Below are 24,700 nucleotides of genomic sequence, written 5' to 3' on the forward strand. Positions count from 1 at the left end.
TCACAGACGCAGGCCTCCTTACTGTCCCTAGAATTTCTAAGCAAACAGCTGGAGACAGGGCTTTCTCCTATAAAGCTCCAATTTTATGGAATGGTCTGCCTATCCTGCTGCTTTCATCCCTCACCATCTGCCTGCACGCTGTACTGTGCTCTACTGTTGGCGTGGTCTCCGGTAAGAGAATTCCTCTCATAGAAAAGTGTACACCTGACCTTTAACCCTAGCCCAGACGACTGTGGAAGTGGTGATTGAGATACAACAGACAAAGCTTGGTTTTAATGGCTAAACCAATGAGCAATCGCAATGGATATTCTCTTTAGTGATATAATTCATGGTCTAATAACAGTTACATCACAGAAAAACTAGGAGCTGTACTTCTAAAAGAATGTTTCCACTGTGGAGTCGAAACGTTGTCTCGTGGGCTGCACAAGCAGCCAATTCTTTTTTTTCACTAATTGGTCTTTTGACAAATCATAACAACTCTAAAAAAAAGAGCTGATGTGAAAAGATCTGATGGGATTAGTCAAAAGACCAATTAGTGGAAAAGATATCAGAATCAGAATGTAATGTACTGCTGTCACATTATGAATGCAGTGTACAGTTGAAGTTGGAAGTTTACATACACCTTAGCCAAATACATTTAAACTCAGTTTTTCACAATTCCTGACATTTAATCCCAGTAAAAATTCCCTGTTTTAGGTTAGATCACCACTTTATTTTAAGAAGTTGAAATGTCAGAATAATAGTAGACAATGTTTTAGTTCAGCTTTATTTTTGTCATCACATTCCCAGTGGGTCAGAAGTTTACATACACTCAATTAGTATTTGGTAGCATTGCCTTTAAATTGTTTAACTTGGGTCAAACGTTTCAGGTAGCCTTCCACAAGCTTCCCACAATAAGTTGGGTGAATGTTGGCCCATTCCTCCCAACAGAGCTGGTTAGCATTAACATCTGCTAACCATGTGTATGTGACAAATAAAATTTGATTTGATTTAACTGAGTCAGGTTTGGTGGCCTCCTTCCTCGCACACGCTTTTTCAGTTCTGCCCACAAATTTTCTATAGGACTGAGGTCAGAGCTTTGTGATGGCCACTCCAATACCATGACTTTGTTGTCCTTAAGCTGTTTTTCCACAACTTTGGAAGTATGCTTGGGGTCATTGTCCATTTATAAGACCCATTTGCGACCAAGCTTTCACTTCCTGACTGATGTCTTGAGATGTTGCTTCAATATATCCACATAATTTTCCTGACTCATGATGCCATCCATTTTGTGAAGTGCACCAGTCCCTCCTGCTGCAAAGCACTCCCACAACATGATGCTGTCACCCCCGTGCTTCAAGGTTGGGATAGTGTTCTTTGGCTTGCAAGCCTCCCCCTTATTCCTCCAAACATTATGTCCAAACAGTTCTATTTTTGTTTCATCAGACCAGAGAACATTTCTCCAAAAAGATAAATGCTTTTTATGGCAGTTTTGGAGCAGTGGCTTCTTCCTTGCTGGGCTGCCTTTCAGGTTTTGTCGATATAGGACTTGTTTTTCTGTGGATATAGATACTTTTGTACCAGTTTCCTCCAGCATCTTCACAAGGTCCTTTGCTGTTGTTCTGGGATTGATTTGCACTTTTCGCACCAAAGTTCGTTAATCTCTAGGAGACAGAAAAATTATCTTTTCAGAGCGGTATGATGGCTGCATGGTCCCATGGTGTTTATACTTGCATACTATTGTTTATACAGATGAATGTGGTACCTTCAGGCATTTGGAAATTGCTCCGAAGGATGAACCAGATATGTGGAGGTTTTTTCTGAGGTCTTGGCTGATTTCTGTTGATTTTCCCATGATGTCAAGCAAATAGGCACTGAGTTTGAAGGTAGGCCTTGAAATACATCCACAGGTACACCTCCAATTGAATCAAATGATGTCAATTAGCCTATCAGAAGCTTCTAAAGCCATGACATCATTTTCTGGAATTTTCCATGCTGTTTAAAGGCACAGTCAACTTAGTGTATGTAAACTTCTGATCCACTGGAATTGTGATACAGTGAATTATAAGTGAAATTATCGGTCTGTAAACAATTGTTGGAAAAATGACTTGTCAAAGTAGATGTCTTAACCGACTTGCAAAAACTATAGTTTGTTAACAATACATTTTTGGAGTGGTTGAAAAATAGTTTTAATGACTCCAACCTAGTGTATGTAAACTTCCGACTTCAACTGTAGGTGTCTACTAAGTTACAAAAAAGAGCATTTCATCCTAAACATTAGGGAATTTTAAAAAAGACAGTTGAATATTATTGATTGTTTAGTTATTCTTCTGGCATTTATTCCGAGCTTTTGGTTACATAATGCAGTACAAGCAGCCGACTCCATACCATAATTAGCTGCAGTGGTACTTCTGAATGAATCTGTGAAAACCCTTATCTAACCAGGTCCTTTTCTGAAGTGAGTCTGTTACATCACAGAGTAAAAAAAATCAACAATACCTAGGGCCGTACTCATCATGCGTCTCAAAGTAGGAATGCCAGAAAAACTGATCCTATATCATAAACTCCTATTCTGATATGCATGATGCATATGGCCCCTGATCTGGAATCTGCTCTTAACTCCCCTTTTCCATATCTGTTTTCAGTTTGGTATACCAGCATGCACCTGGCCTTTATGCCTGTCCGCTCTCACCTTCCACCACAGACACCACAGCCATCCACAGACTGCCTCGGTTGGCGGTGACCTATTCCGAGGAGAACAGGCACTTCTACAGAGAGAGGAGAGGCTGTTCGAAAGTAGCACATCAGGAAAGACTGCTGGAGGAGTGAAGATACGGTCGCATATCAAAAATTATAGGAAAATGTTAGCGATTGATAGTAAAGTCTACTCTGGAGTTTGGCATTTCAAAAACATATTGGCTTGGATATCAATAGCTATTTGGCTAGTGTTACAGTCAACGAGACCTCAGACTTCATTCATTTCAGCTTCCTCTACTGTTCTCAATAGCATACAGAAGTTTTCCCACCAGAGGGGTATCCTACGAAACAGGTTTCAGGAGTTAGAGCTAACTTTGGTCAACCGAGTACAACTCAGGATAACCGGTCATACAAAAGTGTCTCACCTTTTAGCCAGGTAAATTTCTATGGCAATGAATCCTTCTGAACTAACCTGCTCCGAGTTGAGGACCAATGACATTAGATTTCCTCCTCAGATTTCCCCCTCTTGCAAAGACAGCGTCATCATCATCTTCATTTGAGGAAGGCAACACGCAATGTATTAGTGAGAAAAAATGATTTTTCTTTGATAAGCACACTAAAGACTGCAATAACGATAAATTAATTGAAAAAATATATCCACGCAACATGCAACAATTTCAAAAGGTTTTACTGAGTTACAGTTCGTATAAGGAAATCAATCAGTGAAATAAATTAATTAGGCCCTAATCTCTGGATTTTACATGACTGGGAATACAGATATGCATCTGTTGGTCACAGATACACTACAATGCACATCATTTGAGAAAAATAAGCTTTTTGTTTGTATGGAACATTTCTGGGATCTCTTATTTCAGATCATGAAACATGGGACCAACACTTTACATGTTGAGTTTATATTTTTGTTCAGTATAAAACAATCTGTAGATTACCTTACTAGACTACCTGGCTTCGTATTATGTTTCTTAGATTAGATGAGATTTGGAGAGGAATTTACAATGCAGGAGATCATCACAGCAGTTCAGGCAGTGAGTTGTTAAAGGGTGCTCTCATATAGTCCTCTTCCAGCGAAAACAGGCTATTTTAGGTACTGTACATCACTGGCTTCTCCTCCTCTGCACTCGGCGGTAGATTCCTATCATCGGAGAAGCTGTACTTTTGTATACTTTTTAGCCATTAGATCTGAATATAGCGCCCTCGAGACAAAAATGGTCCCCAAAAATTGGGTACTATGTCACAAATGTGCACCATGCCAGCTCTCTCTCTCGCTCTCTTTCACTGAGGGGCTGAAATTCAAATTGGTAGGGGGCTGGCCCACATGGGGGTAAATGTAAGGAAAATGGCACTGCACAACTTCCAGAAAACAGTCGCTTTTAAACTAGGGATTTTGTGGCTAATTGAGGTAAAACAGTAATTCTGAACATAGATTATGGATGTATGAACTACACCTTGACACATCCGGCCGAAAGTAGAATGTTTTTAAAAAAAAATTACCAGTCTCCAAAGTACCATGTCATGCTCAGTGATTTTTTTGTTGTTATCAACATTCAGAAAGTTTGCATAGAAAATAGATGTGACAATTGCCTGCTACAGTGGGTTTCCATTTAACTATCTTGTGTTGATTAAAACCAGCTGGACGTAATGACGTCACCAAAAGAAAAACGACGTTGCAAAAACATAGTGTCAAATAAAAATAAATTGGTTGAAGTGTTTCCATTACCCATTTAGGCATTCATAAATTAGCAACAGCCTTTACTAATATTTGCCATATTATAATAATTCTCATGTGCCAAGGTATCACCATGGTCCGTGCCATGGTGAGACTTGCACTTCTGTATATCTGAACTAATCGGATGGTGAAACTTGAATCTAGCTAACCAGAAAAACTAGGCAAAGTAATTCAGGCATTTTTGAAAGTCAAGACAATCCTTGTCCTGCAATGAAAATGTTTTTAACACTTTACTTGACACCCAGCGTCATAAGACGTTATAACACAGTCATAACAATGTCATAACAGTTGACAACTTGTCATAACCTGTCATAATATGGTCATAACACTCATGACACATTTAGACCTGTTGTCACATTTATAGCATTATTTTATGGCTGGTTATGACACCTAAATAAAAGGGTCTCAAAACCCACAAAACCTACCACACAAGGCAAAACATTCCATTACGCCATAGCCTACTCGTTTGTTATAACGTTTTCTGAAATTGATCATTTTAAATTATCATTGTAACTGCACACAAATTGATGTCAGACATGCACCTGCCCCAATGCTATGTGGCTGATGAAGAGGCTGAAAGCAGGAGCAGATTTCAGGAGCAGGACAAAACATCTTCAAAACATATTTTTGACTGATGACTGACATAAGGGCATGCATGTGATAGGCCTATCAGATTGCCAAGCGTGTGCAATGCTGTCATCAACGCAAAGGGTGGCTACTTTGAAGAAACTCAAATATATTTGTATTTGTTTTAAACTTTTTTAGTTACTACATCATTCCATGTGTTATTTCATAGTTTTGATGTCTTCACTATTATTCTACAATGTATAAAATAGTAAAAATAAAGAAAAAACCCTGGAATGAGTAGGTGTCCAAACTTTTGACAGGTAGTGTAAGTATTCAGACCCTTTACTCAGTACATTGTTGAAGCACCTTTGGCATCGAATTTTCTTGGGTATGATGCTCGCTGCTTGGCACACCTGTATTTGGGTAGTTTCTCCCATTCTTCTCTGCAGATCCTCTCAAAATGTGTCAAGTTGGATGGAGAGCATCGCTGCACAGCTATTTTCAAGTTTCTCCAGAGATTTTTGATTGGGTTCAAGTTCGGGCTCTGGCTGGGCCACTCAAGGACATTCAGAGACTTGTCCCGAAGCCACTCTTGTGTTGACATCCTTCCTGTTTGGCCCTGTCCGGGGGTGTCCTCGGATGGGGCCACAGTGTCTCCTGACCCCTCCTGTCTCAGCCTCCAGTATTTATGCTGCAGTAGTTTATGTGTCGGGGGGCTAGGGTCAGGTTGTTATATCTGGAGTACTTCTCCTGTCCTATTCGGTGTCCTGTGTGAATCTAAGTGTGCGTTCTCTAATTCTCTCCTTCTCTCTTTCTTTCTCTCTCTCGGAGGACCTGAGCCCTAGGACCATACCCCAGGAATACCTGACATGATGACTCCTTGCTGTCCCCAGTCCACCTGGCCGTGCTGCTGCTCCAGTTTAAACTGTTCTGCCTTATTATTATTCGACCATGCTGGTCATTTATGAACATTTGAACATCTTGGCCATGTTCTGTTATAATCTCCACCCGGCACAGCCAGAAGAGGACTGGCCACCCCACATAGCATGGTTCCTCTCTAGGTTTCTTCCTAGGTTTTGGCCTTTCTAGGGAGTTTTTCCTAGCCACCGCGCTTCTACATCTGCATTGCTTGCTGTTTGGGGTTTTAGGCTGGGTTTCTGTACAGCACTTTGAGATATCAGCTGATGTACGAAGGGCTATATAAATAAATTTGATTTGATTTGATTTTGACTTGGCTGTGTGCTTGGGGTCATTGTCCTGCTGGAAGGTGAATCTTCGCCCCAGTCTAAGGTCCTGAGTGCTCTGGAGCAGGTTTTCATCAAGGATCTCTCTGTACTTTGCTCCGTTCATCTTTCTCTCAATCCTGACTAGTCTCCCAGTCCCTGTCGCTGAAAAACATCCCCACAGCATGATGCTTCACGGTAGTGATGGTGCCAGGTTTCCCCCAGAGATGAAGCTTGGTATTTGCTCTGACATGCACTGTCAACTGTGGGAACTTATATAGACATGTGTGTCTTTCCAAATCATGTCCAATCAATTGAATTTACCACCGGTGGACTCAAATCAAGTTATAGAAATCAAGTTGTAGATTTTTAATACATTAGCAAAAATGTCTAAAACCTGTTTTCACTTTGTCATTATGGGGTATTGTGTGTAGATTAATTAAATATAATTTTCCATCAATTTCAGAAAAAGGCTGTAACGTAACAAATTGTGGAAAAAGTCAAGGGGTTTGAATACTTTTCAAATGCACTGTATGTAAGCCATAAAATAACGCAATATGTCACAACAGGTGTAAATGGGTCATGAGTGTTAAGACCAGTGTTAAGTTATCTTATGTTATGATAAGTCTGCTGTTATGACATTGACATGGTTATGACTAACGTTCCCTCCAAGCTGCATGCAGCTCCCAGGACTGCCGTGCAGAGCAAAAAATAAATATCAGCCCATGGAGAGAAGCACGAGATTGAACTTCACAATTTCTAGAGTTTTCCCTGTTAACACTATCAACGTTTCCCTTATCAACATTTCCCATGGCAATAGTGAAAGAATCAACGCAATATTAGCCACTTTCAGTGCAACATACCGAAACAAAACGAACTATGCAAGAGATGTTGTTGTAGGCAGAACTAATTTGAGTAGGACTCTATTGTTCATAACTCAGACCAAACCATACTCTACACTGACCGGTGAGGCATAATCAATCAGAGCTGCAGTAGGCCTACATGCAAATAGACCATTGCCATTTATGGATCTGTGCCATTTATTTTGAACTGGACTGTGTTTACAGATATGGTCATGAGTAGATGACTTGTTTCGAGATCAAAGCAAGAGCTGCATGTAGCCACGTACAATTTTTGTAATATATTTTGCCAGTTAGTGAGTTATTAGCCCAGTTTTAATCATTTGTAGTCAGCAATAGAGGAGTGATTTCTTCCTACAAGAGCACAAAACATGCATTTCTAGACATCATTGAAAAGCAAGTCAGTTAAAAAGCTTTTTATTGCCTTAAAGGGGCAGTGTTGTATTTTGAGACAGGCTTGAATAAGGTAAGTAGCCAATAGGCTGAGGGTAGCATCATTTTTCAGATTCTTTGTAATAAATGCATTTTATTTTGTAAAGTGGTTTCTTGTATCAAACAACTTTTCAGTTACCTCCTTGTCTGAAGGACAAGTGGATAAACAGGTTAATGTCAAGCCCAATATAGGCCTACATTGAACACCACACAGTGGCTGCTACTGTAGGCTGAATGATAGAACAGCAGTTTCCATGTTAAAATGTTATGGGATGCATTTTCTACATTGTTTTTCATGGTAAGCCACTCTGGTAGGCCTACATTATGATCAAATAGCCACAGTAGCCTACTTGGCCACTGTTAAAACTGACTTAAAGTGGGTACAGCCTCAGTGTTCACAGTAAACGCGTTGCACAGAATTTTTACAAAGATCAAGTTTGCGCTCAGAGGACCTGAAATTTGCTCAGTGCTGAAAAAATGAGGGAACATTAGTTCTGACTGTGTCATAACCTGCTATGACACTGGGTGTCAAGTGTTACCCAATTTTCTTAGTAAATAAAAATTATTTCACAAGCAGTAGGCATTTAGAATTGAATGTGCAGTGAATCTTTATAGCCCCCAGTACCTTAATTATTTATTTATTATGAACCCCTTCAGTTTGTGCCGTGGGGGAGATCTTCCTGGGCTAAACTCGGTACGGTCTCAGGATGGTAAGTTGGTGGTTGAAGATATCCTTCTAGTGGTGTGGGGGCTGTGTTTTGGCAAAGTGGGTGGGGTTATATCCTGCCTGTTTGGCCCTGTCCGGGGGTATCGCCAGACAGCGCCACAGTGTCTCCCGACCCCTCCCATCTCAGCCTCCAGTATTTATGCTGCAATAGTTTATGTGTCGGGGGACTAGGGTCAGTCTGTTATATCTGGAGTATTTCTCCTGTCTTATCCGGTGTCCTGTGCGAATTGAAGACTTCTCTCAACCTCGACCTGAGCCCTAGGACTACTTGGCCTGTTGACTCCTTGCTGTCCCCAGTCCACCTGGCCGTGCTGCTGCTCCAGTTTCAACTGTTCTGCCTGCGGCTCTGGAACACTGACCTGTTCGCCGGACGTGCTACCTTGTCCCAGACCTGCTGTTTTCAACTCTCTAGAGACAGCAGGAACAGTAGAGATATGAAAAGCCAACTGACATTTACTCCTGAGGTGCTGACCTGTTGCACCCTCTACAACCACTGTGATTATTATTATTTGACCCTGCTGGTCCTCTATGAACATTTGAACATCGGCCACGTTCTGTTAGAAGAGAAGAGGACTGGCCACCCCTGATAGCCTGGTTCCTCTCTAGATTCCGGCCTTTCTAGGGAGTTTTTCCTAGCCACATTGCTTCTACACCTGCATTGCTTGCTGTTTGGGGTTTTAGGCTGGGTTTCTGTACAGCACTGTGTGACATCAGCTGATGTAAGACGGGCTTTATAAATACATTTGAATGAAATTTGAATAAATTATTTGGCAATCATTTATTCAAAAAAACAGTTTCCATCATCATTTATCGCAATAAAGAAAGTTAGGCAAAATAAAAATCCACCCTTCGATCGGATAAAAATGTTGTCGATCTTTAGATTTTACATTTATCTGCCATTTTCATTATGTGTCTTTTTGCTTTTGTTGAATAAACCTGGGTCCATGGAAACCTGCCTAGTGATGTAAATACACATTTGTAAGAGATTCTCTGAAACGTGTCCACAATCTTCTCTTTGTTGCACCATTTCTCCTCCCACTATCAGACGTGATGTGACTGCATGAACTATGCAAATCTGCGTGTGTCTGTGTTGAACTTTGATACATTTTCAAACGGTCCAGCTGCTGTGACAGAGTCACACTCCCAGACGTGTGAGAGCTGAAGGAGACTGGGAAAAAAGGTGAGAGATGGGAGGGGGATGGGGAGGAAAGGAGACAAGCGGTTGGACGAGGAAAGAAAAAAGGATTACTCAACAAAAAATTCACAGCCATTTCTTGCTAGTCCTCTTCCTCACATCCTCAACACTCTCCCCATTGCCTGAACTTCACACTCATTAAAAACATGCCTGGGGGACTATTTCAAACACACAGTCTCTAGGGACGGGTAGTTCTGATCTGATTCTTCAGGGAACACAGTGTCTGCTGCTTTCATTCTCACACGTGACAAACATCAGCAACTGATTTAGACTGGGAAAACCAGATGAACTCTCTGCATTCAATCTATCAAATGTATTTTATCAAGCCCTTTTTTTACATCAGCAGTTGTCACAAAGTGATTTACAGATGACCAGCCTAAAACCCCAAAGAGCAAGCAATGCAAGGCAGAAGCACAGTGACTAGGAAAAACTCAATGATATCAACTGATGAACAGGGTAAAGAGAGAACCCAGCAGATACTGCAGGATTAGTTGTCAAACCCTGCTCTACTCCATTCTACACACTACTGATCGACACCACATTACACTGGACTCTAACCTTTCAGTGACTGAATAGACTGACAGACACTCTGTGATAGTGGGATGAAGTGTCACTTCCTTTGTGAATGTACTGTCAGCAATGTGACTCTCCACCTCAAGGATCCAGCATTACCTACTACTCCCACATTAGCATGGGGGAAGGTGGTGGACTGAGCTGAACCTGTGAAGGATAGCACTTGCCACACACACACAAACAAACACACACACACACACACACACGGGACTCCCTTTAAACCTGCTATTTTGATACAGAAATGACTTTTCGTAGGATAGGAGAATTTACACAGCAGGTTAGGAGAATTAGGTTAAGGGTTGGGGTTAGCAAAAATGCTCACCTAACCTACTATGAAAAGTCACTTGTATCGAAGTACTGTGTTTTTTTAGGGGGACACGCACACACCATAATCTGTTAATCTGTCACAGGTCTAAACATTGATCAGAGGAAGAAATATTAACTCCTGGGATTTTGATATTCATATTCACGTTTTCAGTTTCTCATTAGCCATGAGTCATGATAACTGTATCTTTGTCACATGCTTCACAAACTGGTGTAGACTAAATTAAATGTTTACTTACAACAACGCAGAGGCAAATTTAAAAATAGAAAAATAATAACGCAAGGACTAAATACACAATGAGTAACAATAACTTGGCTGTATTCATAGGTACCAGTGTCGAGACGATGATCTAAAGTCAGGCATTTTAGAAAAATGTAATACGAGTGATATCATTTTGGTAGGCACCGTTAAGAGCGCTGTGGTGACTCATTCCACAGCGAGTCTGATGTAAACAACAAGCAAATAGTGTTGATTTGAGATTTTCAGAACCATGGACAGCGATCGTCTCAGGCGAAGCTGAAATATCACTGGGAAAATAAAACATTTATGGGAGAGGAGGCCTAACAGGAAACAAAAACCCTAAAGTAGGCTCCTCACCAACGCTACGCTAGACTGTTCAGCCATATTGATTTCAATTGTTAACCCTTTAGAATTGTGGTAGGCTTAATTACCAACAACGACGAGACGGCCTACAGGGAGAAGGTGAGGGCCTGCGGAGTGTGTTGTCAGGAAAATAACCTCACACTCAACGTCAACAAAACAAAGGAGATGATTGTGGACTTCAGGAAACAGCAGAGGGAGCACCCCCCCTATCCACATCGATGGGACAGTAGTGGAGAGGGTAGTAAGTTTTAAGTTCCTTGGCGTACACATCACGGACAAACTGAATTGGTCCACCCACACAGACAGCGTCGTGAAGAAGGCACAGCAGCGCCTCTTCAACCTCAGGAGGCTGGAGAAATTCAGGTTGTCACCAAAAGCACTCATAAACTTCTACAGATGCACAATCGAGAGCATCCTGTCGGGCTGTATCACCGCCTGGTACGGTAACTGCTCGGCCCACAACCATAAGGCTCTCCAGAGGGTAGTGAGGTCTGCACAACGCATCACAGGGGGCAAACTACCTGCCCTCTAGGACACCTACACCACCCGATGTCACAGGAAGGCCATAAAGATCATCAAGGACAACAACCACCCGAGCCACTGCCTGTTCACCCCGCTATCATCTAGAAGGCGAGGTCAGTACAGGTGCATCAAAGCAGGGACCGAGAGACTGAAAAACAGCTTCTATCTCAAGGCCATCAGACTGTTAAACGGCCACCACTAACATTGAGTGGCTGCTGCCAACACACTGACACACTCAACTCCAGCCACTTTAATAATGGGAATTGATGGAAATTTATGTAAAATATATCACTAGCCACTTTAAACAATGCTAATTAATATAATGTTTACATACCCTACATTACTCATCTCATATGTATTTGTATATACTGTACTCTATATCATCTACTGCATCTTTATGTAATACATGTATCACTAGCCACTTTAAACTATGCCACTTTGTTTACATACCCTACATTACTCATCTCATATGTATATACTGTACTCGATACCATCTACTGCATTTTGCCTATGCCGTTCTGTACCATCACTCATTCATATATCTTTATGTACATATTCTTTATCCCTTTACACTTGTGTGTATAAGGTAGTAGTTTTGTAATTGTTAGGTTAGATTACTCGTTGGTTATTACTGAGTTGTTGGAACTAGAAGCACAAGCATTTCGCTACACTCGCATTAACATCTGTTAACCATGTGTATGTGACAAATACATGTGGAAGGACCACCAGAGGGCAGGCTGGGCTCATGGATAGTAGCCCAACAAGGCATGGGAGACAAGGTAACCAGAGGCAATTAAGCACAGCTGCGGGTACTAATGACATACTCTCCTTCCCCTATAAGAGAGAGAATGGAACCAGCAGAGAGGGGGGGAAACTATCTCTGGAAGATGGCCACCGAGAGAGAGGAGCTATCCAGGAAGAACCACTAAGACGGTGACAATCCCGTGACTTTTTGTTGTAGTTTAAAGATAAGCCTATTGTGTTCCTGTTTCATCTGGAGAAGAAGATGTATGTTTTTCCTTGGAAGATTTTCATTGATTATGTTGGAATGTTTGTGTTAACCAAATGCCCTCAATAGAGAACTGTGTTCAATCAAGAAAACCTACTCCTGACTCGTTTATTCCACCTTCCCGCTTTAGAGTGACGCCCAATTACTTGGTCCGCTCACATTGGTGGAGGATGCGGGCATTAGGTGGACGAGTGACACAAGGATAAGTGAGTAAATCAAGATTCTTCCAGTAGACCCAGAGGAACCATCCAAGAACGATGGATAACAACAATTCATCACGGCACAGCAGACAACCATAGAACTCCTGCAACAACGGCTGAGCCGACGAGAAGAACCTAGAGTTATGCCAAGAGCGGCTGCTCACGCCATCTTACCTTGTCTCTCCAAGGAGGATGACATTGAGGCCTTCCTCATGACCTTTGAAAGAATGGGCGAGCGCATTAGCCCCTCTTTTGACCGGGGTGGCTCAGGAAGCCTACTTTGACCTGGATTCCCGCGAAGCTGCGGACTATGGGCGACTATGGGCGACGAAACAGTGGCTAGAACCTGGAAAGGGAGTAGGACATGTGATAGAGACTCTCGTAGTGGACAAGATATTGAGAGAATTACCCAGTGACTTAAAAAGGGTTGTGGGGCAAGCCAACCCGTTGTCAGCCGACGACATAGCCCAGGCGGTGGAAACATATCGGTCTACAGGGGAGTTGTTAAAAAGTGACAAGGAGGAACGGAAGGAGTCTTCCAATCCCGTACCACGACTCACCCCGGCGCGCCTGCCACCGAAACAGCAGGGTCGGTGTTATAAATGTCAGTCTCCCAACCATTATGCCTCACAATGCCCTAGCAAGGATGAGCCCATGGTTACGGATTCATCACTGCCTACCCCCACACATCCCGTTCAACATCTCCCTCACCTCTTTCTTAGTGATGACTCGGCGAGCCTCAGGAATCCTGTAAGGGCGTATATGCACCTTCTTGCCGGGTTCAGTGTGGATATGGTGGAACAGGACATCTGTTTGTCCTGGGAATGGAGAGAATATTCGACGGGGATATTGGCAAGTGCCGGTGGCTCCGGAGGATCGCCCAAAGACTGCCTTCGCCACCCCAGAGGGGCTTTTCCAGTATGTGAGGATGCCCTTCGGACTGCACGGTGCCGCTGCAACCTTCCAACGCCTCATGGATGCCATTCTACGGCCCCATCAAGAGTATGCAGCGGCGTGCATAGACGATGTGGTCATCCACAGCGAGGACTGGGATAGTCACCTCCTGCGATTACGGGCGGTGCTCGTGAGTTTGGAAGCCACAGGGTTGACAGCCAATCCAAATAAATGCTGCCTGGGCCTGTCCGAAGCAGAATACCTGGGGTACACCGTGGGGAATGGGAAAATACGCCCACAGGCAGAGAAGACCAGGGCAATTCGTGACTGGCCTCGACCCCCGACCAAGCGAGACGTTCGGGCCTTCTTAGGGATAACAGGATATTATCGCCGTTTTATCCCGGGATATGCAACCATTGCCAACCCCCTCACAACCCTCATCAGGAAAAACCTGCCAAACAAGGTAGAGTGGAAAGACGAGACGGAAGAGGCCTTTCAATTGCTAAAAGATGGCCTGTGTTCTGATCCCGTTCTACAGGCTCCGGACTTCTCACAAGAGTTCATTGTGCAGGTTGACGCCTCGGATACAGGGCTCGGGGCCGTACTAGCTCAGGGTAAAGGTGAAGGAGAGAAGCCGATTCTCTTCATTAGTAGGAAGCTCAGCGATCGGGAACAGAGGTATGCGACCGTAGAGAAAGAGGCCTTAGCCATCAAGTGGGCCCTCGATTATCTCCGGTACTACCTACTGGGTCGGAGGTTTGCATTAGTTACTAACCATGCACCCCTCACGTGGATGGCTGGTAAGAGAAACAATAACAACAGAATAGCCAGATGGTTTTTGTCTTTACAACCGTTCTCTTTCCATGTCATCCACAGGGCCGGATCGAGGAACGGGAATGCAGACGCGCTGTCCCGACGCGACCAAGACTGTCTGGCGCCCGACCCTCCGGTTCGGTCCTGGGGGGGAAGGTATGTGGAAGGACCACCAGAGGGCAGGCTGGGCTCATGGATAGTAGCCCAACAAGGCATGGGAGACAAGGTAACCAGAGGCAATTAAGCACAGCTGACGGTACTAATGACATACTCTCCTTCCCCTATAAGAGAGAGAATGGAACCAGCAGAGAGGGGGGGAAACTATCTCTGGAAGATGGCCACCGAGAGAGAGGAGCTATCCAGGAAGAACCACTAAGACGGTGACAATCCCATGACTTTTTGTTGTAGTTTAAAGATAAGCCTATTGTGTTCCTGTTTCATCTGGAGAAGAAGATGTATGTTTTTCCTTGGAAGATTTTCATTGATTATGTTGGAATGTTTGTGTTAACCAAATGCCCTCAATAGAGAACTGTGTTCAATCAAGAAAACCTACTCCTGACTCGTTTATTCCACCTTCCCGCTTTAGAGTGACGCCCAATTACTTGGTCCGCTCACATACATTTGATTTGATAAATATTAAGGAATACATCTGAAAAAAAAGGATTATTTGAAAATGCATACAGGTGCCTCGACAACAATTGAACATCGACAGGACACATCGGCCCTCAGGCAAATCACAGACTAGAATAAAGGTGTACAATAATTCTGTGTTGTACAACAATGTGTTTGTGCATGATAGTCTTTGTATCATGAACACATGTTCGGCTCCATAGCCCATAAGTAGACCTGTGACAATTCAGCCCCTAGCATGCGATAATGACAATGCTTAATTGGATATAAATAAAGTACTGAAGTGAGACTGCATGTGAGTGTATGAATTCTGTACGTTTGTCTGTGTGTATTGTTGGTACACTTTGGCATGTTAGCTGTCCCCCCTGCCGTCCCCCTCCGGCCATAGTCTCAGTGTGTTAGGACAGGCATTAATAACTGTGATTTCCTCTGTGTGGAGAGCAAGAAAGGCGAGAGAAATAGTGAGCTCAAAGTCCCACCAGTCCCAATGTCCCCGTGGGCGGATGGGAGAGTGAGAAGGCTGAGAATACTGTGAATAGAACATAATCTTCTGATTCACTTCATTCTAGAACCATCTCTCTCTGTTGTAGTGGAGCTCTACTCCAGCCAGAGCCAGTGACGCTGCTGACTCCCCATGTTCAGACCAAATTTGTCTCCCATTTCCTGTTGGGAGTGACTGGGAGAATCCACTGGAAGATGGAGAATCCATCTCTCCCATTGGCTGTCATAGAAGTGGAAGCATTGCCATGTGTGTCCGCTTTTTGTTCCATAACCATACACTGGTGTACACAAGGCAGGTCCTCACTTCAACTGTAGTGGATGTCCACGCTATACAATGCATACTGCTAGACAAAACAAGTCTCGCAGGAGGCTCCCTCACAAAAGGTTATCTTGAATCTATCAACAGTCCATTTCTATTCCATAATGTGTTCTTATCAAATCTAACCAGATAACAGCCAGAGGAGCATCCTCAAATAAAACACTGCTCCCCCAACAAATATAATTTTAAAAAATAAGTCATTAAGGAGATGCTTTTCTCTAAAGTGACTTACAGTCATGTGTGTACATGATACTGATATTTCCCCACAGGGACAATAGATAAAGTATTGCATACATTTTAAGAACAGATGGTCCTGGGAATCGAACCCACTAACCTGGTGCTCTACCAACTGAGCTTCAGAGGACTAATATATTTAAGCAATAAGGCCCGAGGAGGTGTGGTATATGGCCAATATACCACGGTTAAGGATTGTTCTTATGCACGACACAATCCATTATAAAAATACATTATATAGACATTACACATTTCTTTTAGACTCACATTTAGTTTTCAACGGTGGAGATTTGTGTAAACCATGCTGTCTCTCTCTCTCTCCGACATGTGCAACATTGTTTCAATATTCAAATTTGATCTCCTGCTGTCCCATCTTAATGAAGTGGGAGTTGGGACGAGACAGAAAGGCAGGCACCGTTTCTCAACCGGTCAAAACCTTAATCAGCTGGCATCATTTTTATGGATATATACAAAGAAATGTCAAATGAAAAAAAGGTGAAACGAAACGAAGTGCAGTGAGTTTGTAGTCTTTCCAGCTTCAGTTTAAAAAGATTGTGATAGATGTGTTATTGGCTAGCTCCTCTGAACAACCGTGTCCTGACGAGAGAGCACATTTTCAATGCCTGGCAAAATCGCTCCTCTTTAGCTCATTGTTATGTATAATCCAAATAAATGTCACTAGAAAACAGCTTAAACAAATGCAAATGCCGCTACTGTTGTTATTCTGGCTGCATTATTTGACGTGACTGTAAGTTAGCCATAGTTGGCTAGCTAGCAAGCAAGGGATACGAACATTTAGAACGAACGACTGGGTCGCGTCCATAGATACAGAACAAAAATACTGAAAGACTGGGTCTTGTCTCTGGCAACCGAACCGATAGAAGGAACGACCAGCCGGCTTGGGTAGCAACCCTAGATTTGTGTCAGGATGAAACATTATGAATAAATTCATCAAAATAACTTTCATGAAAATATGTAAATCATTATTTGAATATGTTGGTGACCAGTTGAATAAAAGTGATAATGACCTCGAAGCCAGTGTTTGGAGGACTTCGTCTCGGACCTAACAACACCTGTGCGAATATATCCTCCAAACACCGGCTTCTCTGGCATTATCACTTAAATATATATGAGTAATTGATTAAAAAAACAATGAAGATGGATTTCTCTGATGAATGGATCACATGCATAGCCTTTGAATTTCTCAACTCCACGATTTGCAAGTACAATGGAGTGATTTTATCGACTTGATCGAAATGTCAGTTGATAAAACATGTCAATTTAATGCTTCCCTTGTACCTATATTTGTCCTGTGTTAACGTGAGCTTTTCTTAGGGTGCTGAAATCCGTAGCATTTGCAACCTTTGCAAAGGTAGCCATTGTTTGTTAATGGAGATAGAACAGCGGATGTTTTTATTTTGGCAGGGCATGCACAGAATGCTCTTTTTTAAACTTTAGCTTTCAAATCCAACTGATAACTCTATAACAATCAGGAGAAGCACAGGTACAGTTTCAAAACTACGGACAAGCTCGCATTTACACAGGACAAACAAGGAAAGGAAAGCATAAACATTGAAATCTTGACTGACAGCAACTCGATGTAGTCAGGGGTGCAGTCCATCCACGTGTCACTCAACTCCATTTTACATCGTGGAGTTGAGAAACTCCGCTACAGAGTCTCTAGGGATGTCTAAATGTCAGGTCTTCAATCGGCAAACCTAGACGGTTCTGAGGATTCAACTCACTGGTCGTGACTGCTCGTGAGCTTTCTGCTTAGAATCCCGGAAACGAGTCTCAACAAGGAGAAGGAGGCGGTTACATCCGCATGATCATGAAGCGAACGCCAATGGTCTCGCGGAGGAATCGGTAGCCACGGTATTCCCTCTTGTGCGTAGGAAAATGGGCGGTTTTGGGGAAAGCTCGGTCACGCTGCGTGGGTGTTGAGTGTATAGTAAAGGGCTGCCACGGCAGTATTTAGCACAGTCTGCAGTCAGCCGCTCAGTCAACCAACAGCCCAATCACAGCTAAAACAGCCAAGAGCTTTTCAGCACCAAAAAACAGCGGACAGCTCCTCAATAAGCGAACACTATGGTTCTGATCTGGACCCAGTTTGGAGTGAAAACCAAAAATGGCAAGTGCAAGGTCCGCGTTATGAACAGGAATGACAGCTCGGGCTCTTCATCAGGGGTAAGTTATATTTTTGAAATGTGTCTAAATTTCAGTAATTTATAGATTGTTATGTATTATATCAAATGCAAGTAGCCCATGTCCGTTAAACTCATGTATGTCATAAATTGTGCCTAATGGTTGTGTCATTAAAAGGTTGACAGTGAGTTTAAAGACTAGTGGTTTAATTGCTGAGAATATATAAATATTTAATGTTCCTTTTATTGTAAATGAGAATGTATTGTCAGTCAACTCATCTGGTAAAATAAGGAATTATATATTTTTTAAAAGCTTATACACACTGTGTGTGAGCAGTTTGCACAATGTCAACGGGTTCTCCAGTAGCCTACTATATATGCTTTATACCCCTAATTTCAATGCAGACAGTGTAGCGTAGTTGAGCCAATCAGGGCTCAGCTGGCATCTGTGGTGGGAGGTGCAGTCTGCCTCAAGATGCTCATACACATGAGTTCCCCCTATAGTCACGTTGCCTGCATTTAGATGCACAGACAGATCTGCATTACAGTCTAGAAGACTTAACTGGCCTGAATTGCATTTGCCATGGGCTAGTTTTCATACAATACTATTTTCACAGGCTGAATGTAATAATAAATAATAAGTTGTGGTAATTTGTATTCAAAGGACTGACAGGTGACAATTCCAAGTATGTGTCCTCTGAAACTGGTACTAGCACAGAAGGCTTGCTGACAATCATAGTCTACTTGTCTGGGTCATTCTCAATCAATTGTTGAATGTCACACCTGCTGGGTGTCATAAAGCTGCCTGGTGCTTGGAAATGCATTATTATGGGCATGGGAGTGAGAGCGCTATAAGGAGTGGTTGAAGTTTATAGCCCACAGCCCAGGGAGTTAGTTCTCTTTCTATGACATCTTATCCAGCTCTGGCTTTCGATGGCTTCATTGAGGCAAAGACATTTGTCCTTTTAAAACTTGGCTATTCTGTGTGCAGTAGAGCTCTAACGTGTTTCTTCTCCCACCCTGTTTCTCCAGGAGAACCAGAAGGACCAAGAGGTTCCCGTTCTGTCCAGGCCTGTGGGGAAGGATTTCTACAAGGTCCTGGGTGTCGAGTCTGACTCCAATGAAGATGAAATCAAGAAGGCATACAGGAAGATGGCCCTGAAGTTTCACCCCGACAAGAACAGCGCTGCGGATGCCGCGGACAAGTTTAAGGAGATTGCAGAAGCTTATGAGATTCTGACCGACTCCAAGAAAAGGGTCATCTATGATCAGTTTGGAGAAGAAGGTGAGAGCCTTTCCTTCTTTCCCTTTGTCAATTGGCCGGCAAGTGCTGTTGTATGTAGCAAAAATCTACAGCACCTGGTCCCCCTGAGAGCCAGCCCATTAGTCAGCCAGCGACAAGAAAGTGTTTGTCAAACTTCAAAGTGCCACTATATAAATTTAGTAAGCCATCCAGAAGTGTTGAGCTAAATATACGAGTAAGAACTTTGTCTCAGAGTGGGAGAAGAATACAAGATTAGACAAGATGGAAGGTCACACTTCTGCCTGAGTGAACTGTACTAACTGAAGTTGTCTTTTTTCTTTTGTGTCTCAGGTCTCAAGAACGGAGGCGGGGTGTCCATGGCAGGCAAAGAGAACAACCCCCATCACTATAGTTACCACGGCGATGCCCACGAGACCTTCTCAACATTCTTCCAGGGCTCCGACCACTTCGACATCTTCTTCGGGCCCGACGGCGAGGAGGAGCTTTTCAATCCCTTTAACCGTTTCACCTTCAGCAAAGGTGATGGTTACCATGGTAACTACGGCCCCAACGGTGAGAAACTTCGTCGCGGGCGACGGCAGGGCGTGGCGGTGGTGCACGACCTCCTGGTGACCCTAGAAGAGGTGTTCCATGGCTGCTCTAAGCACATGAAGATCACGCGGCACCGCCTCAACCCAGACGGCCGCAGCTTTCGCACTGAGGACAAGGTCCTGAACGTGGTGGTGAAAAAGGGATGGAAGGAGGGTACCAAGATCACCTTTCCCAGAGAGGGTGACGAGACGGCCAATAGCAAACCCGCTGACGTGGCCTTCATCCTCAAGGACAAGAAACACCCCCACTACAAGAGGGACGGGTCCAACATAGTCTATACGGCAAAGATCACCCTCAAAGAAGTACGTTTGTGTTCATGTGAACTTGTGTGTCAACTTAAAATTGATAGTGGTTATATAATGCAGTTAGTATTAGCAGATGTACAGCACTGCCATACTTTCAGTGTAACATAATGCTTCAACGCATAGCTGAAGTATGCCACTTCTGTACTTTAGATAATGGCTCAAATTGGTGGCTGTAGGGAGAACACTTTGTTCTATTCAGAGCCCCTCTCAGCTAACCCCTACTGCTCCAACCTTGTCCTTAGCCCAGCTAACAACCCCCCAATAACACACAGTGCCCACCAACACCTCCCCTCACTTACCTCATCGGCCCCTACAGAGAACAGCATCAGCAGTAGCTAAATATAGCCTCTGTCAGCCGCCCCCTCACACTGCTTTCACTTTGCTCCCCCACTGACTCCTCTGCTCTGTGCCAGCCTTTAGCTTCCTCTCTCTCTGGCTTACAATCACTCACTCCCACATCCCAGGCTCCTCAGATTAGCATGGTAGTGTTCACAGACATTGCAGGCTCTTCAACAAGCGCCTCTTCATCTTGCCCTGGCCCCACTCAGTCACTCTGTTGAGTACCGACACCCACAGCCAGAATAGAGAGAACATTACTGGTATAGCATTTGTAACACTTATCGTTGCATAACAGAGCAAAGCATCGCCTTTGGGGGTAAATTGCTCCACATTTGAGTCTGATATAACACTCACTTAAGAAAATTGCCCTGGTAGGTTTCATACATTATGTTATGGGGTCGACTGCTTCCACTGTTATGTAACCAAACGCTCTCAACATAAAAGGGGGAAGATTAACAAATACTGTCTTCCTCGCTCTTTCCAGGCTCTATGTGGATGCACAGTCAACGTCCCCACCCTCGACAACAGGACGATGCCACTACCGTGCAGTGACGTCATCAAGCCCGGCGCCATTCGGCGGCTGAGGGGCGAGGGGCTGCCCCATGCCAAGACCCCCACCACACGTGGCGACCTGGTGGTGGAGTTCCAGGTGGCCTTCCCTGACAGGATCCCTCCCCAGTCCAAAGAGATCATCAAACACAGCCTCATTGGGTGCTAACATGCTATCGTGCTAACGACCACAACAGCTAGCCGATACAATCACAGCCTTGCTAGGTGCTATGACAATCCAGCACAGCTTCTCTCTGTGCTTGGTTAAGAGACAATGGCAGGAATGGAATCTTTAAAAACATATATACCTTTTTGATTATAGGCACTATTCATCATCTACAATGCCACAGGGGAAAAGGTTTACAGTTTAACAGGCCAATGGACTCCTGAGTGTCTGGGCACGTTTTCTGACTGACTGACTAGCCTTTCTCTTGAATGAAAAATGGTAGAGGTACTCTTACTGTGTTGCCTATATCAAGAATTTGGTATGCCAATAGAGTCATTCGACTCATTAGAGAAGCCTGAGGTAGTTGATTGTCACGTGGCAAAATTATTCTACCAGTTGTATGGTGTTCATATGTCTGCACTTTTACATTGATTTATTACAATAAATAAACAAATATGTACTTGTGTACAAGACTGTACTAATGTACAAATATAGTTATAACTGTCTCTAAAAGAGATGAATTTGTCAAATGTTCAACTGAATCATTTGAAACATTTGTATATATTTGTGCTTTAACTTATACCAGATGTTAATGTTTTATTCTAAATTGACAAATGGACAAAGAAAAGCATGTTAAATAAATGAAAATACCTGAATTTTAAAAAAAGGTTGTGTTTTATTGTTTTATTCAAATGTTCAACACTGGTCATGAACTATGATTCAGGATAAGAATAAGCATGTCCATATCACAAAAGGAAATGTGAAATACACTGAACAAAACAAAAAATACATTCAGCATGCAATTTCAACCATTTTACTGAGTTACAGTTCATATAAGGAAAACAGTCAATGGAAATAAATTCATGAAGCCCTAATCTATTGATTTCACATGACTGTGAATACAGATGTGCATCTGTTGGTCACAGGATACCTTAAAAAAGGTACAGGCATGGATCAGAAAGCCAGTCAGTATCTGGTGTGACCAACATTTGCCTCATGCAGCGCAGCACATCTCCTTCGCATAGAGTTGATCAGGCTGTTGATTGTGGCCTGAGGAATGTTGTCCTGCTCTTCAATGGCTGTGTGAAGTTGCTGGATATTGGAACACGCTGTTGAACACGTCGATCCAGAGCATCCCAAACATGCAGGCTATGGAAGAACTGGGACATTTTCAGCTTCCAGGAATTCTGTGCAGATCCTTGTGACATGGGGCTATGCATTATTATTATCATGATTCCAAGTGTTATTTCAATGTGTTGATGTCTTCACTAGTATTCTAAAATGTTCAAAATAGTATAAATAAAGAAAAACCCTTGAATGAGTAGGTGTGTCCAAAATTAGTACTGTATCTCTCTCTCATTCATATTCACTGAACAAAAATATAAGTGCAGCATGTAAAGTGTTGGTCCCATGTTTTCTGAGCTGAAATAAAAGATCCCAGAAATGTTTCATGCGCAAAGTTCATTTCTCTCAAATTTGTTTAAAAATATAAATATATAAATGCAACATGTAATCTGTTGGTCCCATGTTTCATGAGCTGAAATAAAAAAAAAACTCAGAAATGTTGGTTTTCCCTACCTTTGTTTAAGGTATCTGTGACCTACAGATACATATCTGTATTCCCAGTCTGTGAAATCCATAAATTATAGCCTAATCAATTTATTCCAATTTACTGATTTCCTTACATGAACTGTAACTCAGAAAAATCGATGAAATTGTTGCATTTACATTTTTGTTCAATGTACTATGAAGACTTAACTTCATAATAAAGTAAATTAGATAAACCTCACATTAATCCTGACTACAAACAATCTTGATTATGTGAAGAGTTGAAGAGAACTCTTGGGCGAGGCAATGCCTCCTGCAATTGCCATCTTACAACAGAATTGAGGAAGACTAATGAGGCCTGAGAGCTATCTTACTACCTCCAAGTGCAGATCAGCCAGTTGACCCAGAGTAATGAGTACATAAGCTGTTCAAGATCATCAGTGGTGTCAGTAGGTTTTGAGCAGTACTGTTGGTTGAAAGTGTCAGTATTGCGTCATAGACAGGTTAGCTGACAACCTCACGAAAGCAATCTGCGTGCTTCAAAGGAGCTGAAGGCTGCGTTATGGTTCTTGATGGCCAGATAGCTAGCAATAATGACAAGATACTGCCATGTGGGGAATCGTAAGTGGCTCGTTTTTGCTAATTTGATATTGATCTTGACACCATGTCTCATTTTGAGGTGTTTTGAATGATATGCTAATATGGCAAAACATTTGCTAGCTAGCTAACCAACAACAGTAACAACGTATTTGAGAGACAAGTGCTCAATGTGCAACTTTATGTTTTCAATAAACATTGTTAATAAAATGTCAACTATATTTCATATCCAATTTAAGCCAACCCCGTCTGTTTTGCCCCATTGTCGCGCACATGTCGGTTCAGTTAACTACTGCCACCTAGTGTTAAATGCTACTAAAATGACTCCGAATATGGTTTCTAGGGCCCATAGGTGCATCCCAATATGCTAAAAAAAAAGCTTCCTTTCCTGACTCCTTTCTTTTCATCTGCATTGAGCTAAACACAGGGTAGGTGAAAGCAATGTGTACTACTATGGGGCATATATATTTTCCTATCCAACTCTTTCACATCAGTGCAGTTGAGGGAAAGGAGAGAGAAGAAGCTACTCTACACTATTGAGATGCAGCCCCATTCGCAATCATGTAATCTTTCCTTCACTGTCATCACTTCTTAGGGTAGGAAAAAATTGAACACTAACTTAGTTCATGTTTTAAAGTTGGAGTTGAAAATTCTAAAAAACAGATGGTACAATGGACAGCAATACTTTCAAACAAACTAGAAAAAGGAAGCAGGAAATATTTTTAAGGCAAGACTCAAAAGAGCGCTCCCCTGTGGACTGTTGAGAGATTTCCACTCCTCCATGGTTGATGCAGGGTTTTCAGCCAGGTCAGCTGTGATAGAAGTCAGTATTCAACGTCTATCCATATCTGAGGATATCGGGATGAGGTGGAAACCGGCTACTAGGGGCAACATTGAGCACTTTTACCGTCAAATAGGCCTCTGAAGCCAAAGGTTGCAAGTTCGAATCCAGTGATAGAAAGTTGTTTTGAGATTTTTGTTTTAAGCCCATCCCAAACTTTAACCATTAACATTCAGAGTTAATGCCTAAACTTAACCTTAAACACTTTGAAATGTGACGTTTGTAAAGCATGGAGACCGAGCTAGTTGAGGTTTTACACAACATAGAAAATTGCCACCACAGCCACCGACTTGAGAGTCAGTCTTT

General features: G+C 42.7%; 1 protein-coding gene across 1 annotated transcript; it reads left to right on the top strand.

The window, feature by feature from the left end:
* Positions 1 to 17,770: 17,770 nt before the first annotated feature.
* On the top strand, positions 17,771 to 22,075 carry LOC110509566 (dnaJ homolog subfamily B member 5-like). Its single transcript, XM_021590520.3, has 4 exons — positions 17,771 to 18,237; positions 19,227 to 19,479; positions 19,789 to 20,351; positions 21,178 to 22,075. Exons 1-4 carry the CDS (start codon positions 18,139 to 18,141, stop codon positions 21,409 to 21,411), a joined length of 1,149 nt encoding a protein of 382 aa, XP_021446195.1. The 5' UTR covers positions 17,771 to 18,138; the 3' UTR covers positions 21,412 to 22,075.
* Positions 22,076 to 24,700: the final 2,625 nt, after the last annotated feature.

This window comes from Oncorhynchus mykiss, chromosome 29 (genome assembly GCF_057628025.1).
Source record: "Oncorhynchus mykiss isolate SJ-2025 chromosome 29, ASM5762802v1, whole genome shotgun sequence".
Classification (NCBI taxonomy): domain Eukaryota; kingdom Metazoa; phylum Chordata; class Actinopteri; order Salmoniformes; family Salmonidae; genus Oncorhynchus; species Oncorhynchus mykiss.